Source organism: Puntigrus tetrazona, chromosome 1 (genome assembly GCF_018831695.1).
Source record: "Puntigrus tetrazona isolate hp1 chromosome 1, ASM1883169v1, whole genome shotgun sequence".
Classification (NCBI taxonomy): Eukaryota; Metazoa; Chordata; class Actinopteri; order Cypriniformes; family Cyprinidae; genus Puntigrus; species Puntigrus tetrazona.
Genome location: NC_056699.1, coordinates 8590324 through 8598754, shown reverse-complemented (window position 1 = coordinate 8598754; position 8431 = coordinate 8590324). Strand labels below are relative to the sequence as shown.

The 8431-nt window shown below is 37.0% G+C and overlaps 1 protein-coding gene across 12 annotated transcripts in view; it reads left to right on the top strand.

The window, feature by feature from the left end:
• Positions 1–245: 245 nt before the first annotated feature.
• camk2d2 (calcium/calmodulin-dependent protein kinase (CaM kinase) II delta 2) overlaps positions 246–8431 on the top strand; it is a 32357-nt gene continuing 24171 nt past the window's right edge. For 4 of the 12 annotated variants that reach the window (XM_043250089.1, XM_043250064.1, XM_043250082.1 and 1 more), the window contains exons 1-2: positions 283–638; positions 2910–3004. In XM_043250089.1, coding sequence (XP_043106024.1) covers positions 577–638; positions 2910–3004 — 157 coding nt within the window. In that variant the 5' untranslated portion in view covers positions 283–576. Of the gene's footprint in view, positions 639–2909; positions 3005–8431 lie in introns of all 12 variants that reach the window. The other 8 variants (XM_043250040.1, XM_043250024.1, XM_043250032.1 and 5 more) reach the window with 4 other exon arrangements.

The following is an 8431-nucleotide window of genomic DNA, read 5'->3' as shown; positions in this document are numbered from 1 at the left end:
ATGTATGAACAGGCGCGTTTTTATGAAATCAAAACACTGCATTAAGTTAAAATACGCCTGCAGTTGCTTTGCATGTTGCTTTGCTTTGCATGTTGCACGCCGCATCGGTGTGGATTTTCACAATACGGGTTACACTTTTCGATGATTCATTTGACCTTATTGCTATCGCTGCAATGCAAATTTAAGTATATGCATATAAAAACTCCACAAGTGTATGATGTTTGTGAAGGCGGGGCATGGCTTTGAGAGGGAGGGGAGAAGGGGGCGAGGTGCTGTATGCAAACACGTTCAAGAGAGAGATGGCAACGTCAACGCGCATAATGATGAGCCCATGGAACCGTCGGATGTGAAAGCGCTTCTTCCTCCCTTTGGCGATCGAACCCTAGGTTTGCATCTCTGATCATCTGACACTGATCGGCGCATCTCACTTCAAGAGACCGGGAAGCGAAGCAGCAGCTAAGGAAAAAAAAACAAAACATTCAAGTTCTCTCCTTTCGGTCTACAGGAGGGACCAGAGGAGACTGACTGCGCTTCCCCGCATCATCCTCTTCCTCGCGCTGCCGATTCCCCATCACAATGGCTCTGACCATCTGCACCAGATTCACGGACGAATATCAGCTTTTTGAGGAGCTCGGAAAGTAAGTGCTTTGTTTTCTACTGCAGAAACATCGCACCGCTGTGCGTTTGTTATATAATGTGCACGTCTGGTGTTGCTGAACGCGCAGTGAAATGATGCGACTGCGACGCGTCTTGTTTGACAGCTCCGCTATAATTGCAGCGAACGCTTATAATAACCTTGCCGTGAGCGCTTGATTACACAGTCTCTGTCTTAAAGCCCGGCGAGCTGCCAACCCAGACGACATTCTTTGACAATCACGGGCGCGTTTGGAACGGAACGGAACGAGACGTTCCCAAAGTGCCAGTGATGCCCAAATTGCAGTGTATGTAGGCACCGCTCTATGTTTTGTGACGCGGCCATTGTGATCATCACGTCAGATATCCGAACAGCTGGTATATAATGTGCATTTTAGGGGGGTGGGGCTCGGGCTTTTTCTCCCGGAGACACAAATACTTATGGCAATGCGACAACAGTGCAGACACACATTCCCATGCCGTTAATTATCGCGTTGGGGATTCCTTGTGTTGCGTTTGAATGACTGGGGAGGGGGAGGGTGCGCAGAGGCCACATCGGTGGTCCCGATCTGCACGGGTTTCAGGAGATACCCTGGCACGTTTCAGCATGCGATATATTCGTCCGTACGTGCTGATGGGCTCAGATCTAAAATGTCCCGGATTGAGTTCGTTTTTAAGCCCATTGTGACCTTAAATGGAAATCACTAAAATAAACAGTCCGTACAAAATACGATGTTGTCGAAACGTCTCTGCGCCATCTGCGCGGTGGCATCGTGTATGAAGATTGGGCATCACAGCTTGGCTCCCCACTGTTGGATAGAGATGCCTATTTTTCTATTTGCGCCATTTTTTTTAATTTCATAAATTATGTAAATCACACACCGCATGATTTATTAACTAGCTACCCCTTAAAAAATAGGACGAAACATAAGAGTTGGGGTGCATGTATTTTTGGCGTACAGGTTTACGTTTAATAGCCTTTCTAAACAACGTTTCATAGTCAAAAGTCAGATTGAAAGTCAGAGTGCGCTAAACAGACACTGGCGAAGTCGCTTTTACCCGAGGAGGTTGCTATAGCAACAATACGCTGCTTGAGATTCCATTAGGATCAGTATGCCCCTACATTGAGTAAAGTATATATATATATATATATATATATATATATATATATATATATATATATATATATATATATATATATATATATATATATATATATATATATATATACACACACACACACACAAAAGGTTATATAAGTACAAAAGGCGACAAAATGAACAGTATATAAATGTAATCCAACCAAATGCAATGCTTTGTGTAAGGAAGGCACTTTTCCGCATAATTTATAAGGTGTTTCATATCTAATTATATATTAAAACGCATTTTCAACCATATTTTACTGTAAAATGATATATAATGACTTTATTCTTTTACTTTGATCTAAAAAGGATGCATAGAAAACCAGAATACTCGAATAATTCTTTAGAAACGTTTAATCTATTTTTATATTTTTCATTATTACTTTTTATTTTTATTATATATATATATATATATATATATATATATATATATATATATATATATATATATATATATATATATATATACTCCATAAATGGTTTACAGTCGACTTTATGTATGGTTACATCAAATAAAAATAAAAACATATTTTAAATACATGAAAAATTATGTGTGCATGCAAATATATTACAGTAATATTGTATTTTATACATACAAACCTGGAAGCAGACTTTTTAGAGAGCAGACAAATCCATGTTGTGCAAACAAAATATATATTTATTATTATTGCTTTATTATTTAATTATGACTTTATTATTACAATTTATTTATTTATTTAAGTGAGATTTGGGGGGAAACGCACCATAGTCTCAGTGTCTATGAGTGAAGCTCATCCACACCAGAAAGGACATATAAGGTGACGTGTAATTAACCCCCTCATTTCCAATGAGCACACCTGCGCACACGCACACACACACACACACACACACACACACACACAAACACACAGATTTAGTATGTGCATGCGGTTAGCAAATATGCTAAGCAATTTTAAAACACCCACACATGCTCATCAAACACACACGGACAAACAACCATGTAAAATGGTTGTTGTGTAACCTTGGAAGCGCTCAGTCTGTGCCTCCATCATGGCACAGATTCTGCTCTCCATGCCATATGCTCTATCTGTTCGGCATCAGGGCCCCGTGCCCATTTTTTTCCTCACCGTCTTCTCTTTTTTCCCTCTTCTTCAGGGGCGCCTTCTCTGTCGTGAGGCGATGCGTGAAAATATCATCCGGCCAAGAGTATGCGGCCAAAATCATCAACACAAAGAAGCTGTCAGCCAGGGGTAGGTGACTTTTGTTTAGTGTGCTGTGCTCCTTGTCAGGTGCGATGCGGGACCTGAGTACAGTTAATGGGGCGTCTGGTGTAGTTGAACATGGCAACTCTCTGATGTAAGAGCAGCACATCCGGTTAAACCCGGGATAACGCAAGAGGCTGTGCATCTGGGTCTCATCTGGAGCTCTGTGCGTGTGCTCTGACGTAACAGATGCTTGGGTCTAAGCATAGCTGTGAAGAAGCTGAAGGGATTATGTGTTTAAGAACCACATACATCCACATATCAATCTAAACACTATGTACAAATGAGTGTTTCTGTGTGCATAAACACAATAGTATGTGAAGTGTTTCATATATATATATATATATATATATATAGAGAGAGAGAGAGAGAGAGAGAGAGTATATATATGGGTGTGTGTGCTTTCAATGGCTTTGGCTGGTCTTATCCCCTGTTGGAAAGTAAGCGACCCAGTTCTTTCAGATCCGTCAGTGTAATTGTTGCTGTTGGCCTGTTTGCCTGCAGGCTCTGCTGCTATAGGGCAAAACAACCAATCAGCCTCCTTCCTACCCTCAGATCAACCAATCATTTCTCTTCTCCCACAGCATCTCTTCATATCGCCTTTTCCCCAACAATTCTATCTTAAAGTTTCGCTTTTTTGAAATGTGAATTTGGGACGGGAATTCACAAATATTTTCTGGATCATCAGGATTGAATTACACCCCTCCCTTTTCTGCACAGCGGGATTGAAATGGACACCTAGATTCTGGGATCAGTATCACTGCGCCGGTGCATGCTGGGATAGCGTTTCCAAAAATACAGCATCGGTTGGTGTGGCAGTTAATGTTGTATTCATATCTCTCTCGCTCTCTCATATATTCGCCGAGCACTGCAGTGCTCCGCTGCACTGGATGCTGTTCCGTGTCAGAGATGGTCTTAACCTCTTTCCACGATAAGCCCAGGAATTGCGATTTTGTGAGCGCACACGTATATAAATGCCACTGCACACAGACACACACGCGCAGTGACACTAGGCACATCCTCGCTAGTGGGATCGTGACCTCCAGGCCTAGATTAATGCAGGGAAAAGGGTGACATTTAAGGAGGCGAGGTGATTACTAACAGGTCAGAATCTGTCAGTGCTCGTTTTTTTCCAAATTCGTCCGCATTGTGAAAGTGTTTTGTTTGGTACAGTGAAACAAGTCGTCCCAGGTAAAAAACTGATATCATATTTCCCGGTTTGACTGCTTACATTAAGTATAGATTACATTACAAGCATAAACCTTTTTTTTGTATTACAGTGTTGTTTAACTATGCAAATGATGCATTATCTGCACATACTCAAAAGAATAGAAATCTCAACACTGTATAAAGCCAGGTTCGAAAATCTCGTTTTATGCATAAAATCAAGCAAATGATATATGAACAGACTTCTTTGTGAAAGAAATGAATATAGATATTGCCTTTAAAATAAAGGTTTAAAAAAAGTGTTCTTGAAGGGATGCCATAGTAGAACCATTTTGAGATCTATTTACAATCTTTTAGTGAAGAGAGCCATTTTAAAGGTTCTTTATAGAACCATAGATGCCAGCATAGAACCATGTGCTTGAAATATTCATATTTCTTTATTATATAGTAGCTGCATCAAAGACCATAGCAGAAATGTGTTTTCAGCTGCAATAATTTCTATGTTCACTGCTCTACATTAGTAATAAAAATGCTGAAAAATAGAAATCTTACATTGGACATAAACATGCAAGTTTAATACCATATTCAGTTTTCTTCTTAAGTAGATTCATCTAGCGTATGTGTGCCTTTGGAAAAAAGACAAAGAAACTAATTAATAGCGCATTTTTTTGTTGTTGTTTAAAAATAGAAAAATTCAGAGGAGGATAAAGACTGTAAACGAGAGAACTGGAATAAGAAAAAAGGCAAAAGAGAGGTCAACAAACAAGCTGAGTACAGATTGCGTATTACGTAAGGCAAATGCCATGCAGAAGAGCAGATGCAACAAAATACAGAAAAGAACAACGAGAAGAAGAAGGGATAGTGGTGGAGTTAGACGAAAAGGAAGAAGGGTGTGAGAAGGCATAAATGGAGTAGACTGGTGTCTGACAAAACAGCCAGATGGTCGTTGTCCATGTTGATGGTGCAACTGTATGTGTTTATGTTATATCAGATGAATGTTAACAGAAAGAATCTGCTAGGTTATTACAATTTAGTCTCTAGGTGGAGAGAAAAACAATGCTCCCTGACTTTATCTGTCCTCATTTTCTACCCCTGTGCGTTGCAGCGCTGTGCTCAGCTGTACTTCATTTTAGAATCATTGCTTTGATGTGATGTGGAGCTTAGTATGGGTAGATGCTGTGTTTTATTTGACAAGAGTGAAAGCAAGGCTGTGAAGGATAGAAGTACAGTGGTTTAATATTATGTCATTTGGTGTTGAACACTACATTCTTTAAAAAAAAAAGTTTGTCTGCCATCCAAGAAGAACTGTTCAATTCCACAAAGGCTCTCTTTATTTATATATATATATATATATATATATATATATATATATATATATATATATATATATATATATATATATATATATATATATTCTTTATAGGTTTATCAATGAGTATTCAAATTGCTATTAATTGTATTTATTAGTTCAATCAAATGTTACATTTACATTTTTTACATTTCATATTTACATTTATATTATACATTAGCTTTAGGCAAAATTAGCCAAAAATCTCTCTCTAGATCTCTAGTGGTTTTCAACCACAGTAGAGGGCCTTAGTAAACATCCCAGGGACTTGATGACTTGATTTACAATAACACAAAACTAGAATTGAAAAATAAGGTAAACTAAAGCCAAAATCAAAATGCTTTGTATCTTAGTTCACCCACACAAAGACAGTATTTTTCCACATTGTTCAAAAATGCCTGAATAAATGAGGAAGCCTAGTTTTTGTTATGGTAAAAAGGTAAAGGTAAGGTAAAAACTATTTTATGTATCAATCTTAATCTTTATCCAGTAAGTCATATGGGTTAGGACTGGACAATGCTGGAAAAATTACATTGTGGTGTTTAGTTTTTCTACAATATATTACTGCAATATGCAAAAATAAAAGAATTTTCAGATTTGAATAGCTGTATTTGTGCACTATGAGTCATTTGATGGGGTGATTGTGTTTTAGCGTGAAATCCTTTTCCATAAAAACTTAAACAATTTAGATTTTCATACTACATATTTACAAGAACCATTTCAAAAAATGCTTTTCAAAATTTATTTATTTATTTTATGCATAAGTTTCCATAGGCTATAACCCTATGCATTTAGTATGACTAATAATAATAATAATAATAATAATAATAATAATAATAATAATAATAATAATAATATTTAATAATAAAAATATTTGAAATATTGTAATAAAAATAGAAATATTAAACAAATAAAAAAATATGTTAATACTGTAAAGTGAGCAAATACTATAATTACAAAAATATTTATTTAACTGCAAAATTACAATACTAATATTCACATCATAATTTCTTCATTTTCAAGGGGTTTTTTTTGATGCGTTGTCAAAAAAAAAAAATGTTCTGCCAGTTTCAGACTGAAGTTTGGATGCAGCCCATGAGAGGTTCAATTGGCAGTAAGTGAGCCAAGCCCTTCTCAGATACTGAAACACTGTATCATAAACTACACAAATGCTGCTCTTTACTCTGAAACCAGTACAGCATTTATTTCATTAAATTACATTTAATTTGACAATTGCACTACAAATATCACAGTATCAGTTTCATTTCAATATATGTCATGCCTTTAAATATTGCTGTGGACATCGAGATGCTGGAGACAAAAGGGTGGAGAATCACTAACCTACCGTTAGCCAGTAAACAAAGAAACAAATGAAAATGTGTCAATTATTCACAAATTTTCAGTGTTTTACTTTTACTTGTGATTTATTGTGTTTTACTTGTACTTGTGAGTACTATGGATGCTGTATTAATATATCAACAAATGTTTAATTAAAATACAATGAATTAAAAAGAAGTGTTTTTGCATTGAGATGCTAAGTTGAACATTGCGGAATAAAGCCAATTATTTCATTAACTGTGTTAATGAAGAATTCACATGAGCCCTGTCTGAGAGGCTGTTCAAGACAGAGATTTCATTACCTCTGAATCTCCTTGACCTATGTTGAGTCATTCACTCATGGTGTGTGAAAGAGAGAGACTACAATCACATGAGAGGCTATGGTGCTGCAAAGCTAAAAATAAACCCACTGGTTTCTCAGACAGCACCTCGTACACGGCCATACAGTACACACACTCTCTCTCACACACACACACACAAACAGTGTTAAATGGAGATGGAATATGTGAACTGAACGCATATAGGAATGTATTGGCAGACAAACAAAAATTGGCCAATGTTTTTTTTCTTCCTATAAGTCTTATATAATCTCTTTGAGGTGTTTTACATAAGCAGTTACATAAATTCGAAATCATAAACATCTTAAAGTCATTTTCTAAATGCCTGTTTAACATCTGTCAGGAAACTACTTTTCAAAAATCGCATCTTCCAGGTAAATTTGCAGGTTATCTATCAGGCAATGCTATCAGGTTTACAGAGCGACAGCAATTAGCATGTTAACTGATTGGCCTACAAGCTCCGCATACAGCTAATTAGTTGAGCGCACCGCTAACTAATTACCCTGAAATGCTCCCTTGTGAAAAAGAATTACACTTTAGCATGCTTTTACTTATATTTACTTAAGAAGTGAACTGAATGGATTATAGTTTAAAGGGTTACTACACCTCAAAATGAAAATCTTGTCATTATTCGCTCATTCCCATGCCGTTCGAATCCCATAAAAGCTGTGTTCGTCTTCGGAACACAATTTGAGATATTTTGGATGTAAATCGAGAGGCTTGTGACTGTCACATTGACTGCCAAGTAAATAAATCTGTCAAGGTCCAGAACAGTATGAAAGACATCGTCTGAATACTCCATCTGCCATCAGTAGTTCAATAACCTCTGAGTGGTGCTACAGTGGCGTGAAGAGACACAGAGGGGATGACTTATTGATTAAAATTGTTGTTTTTGTATTCTTTCTTTACAAAAAGTTTTTTAGTTGAACCAGTGATGGTAGATGGAGTAATCTGACGATGTCTTTCGTAGTTTTCTGGATCTTGACAGTGTTCTTGACAGTCAGTGGGACAGTCGAAAGCCTCCCGGTTTTCCTCTAAAATATGTTAAATTTTGTTCTGAAGACGATCAAAGCTTTTATGGTGTTGAAACGACATGGGGGTAAGCGAAAATTGTCATTTTGGGATGGAGTAACCCTTTAAATGAAATGTAATAATTGAACTTCAGAGTGGTTTTTGACACAGGACTTGAAAGTAAATGTTTAAATTCTATTGAAACTTGTAATG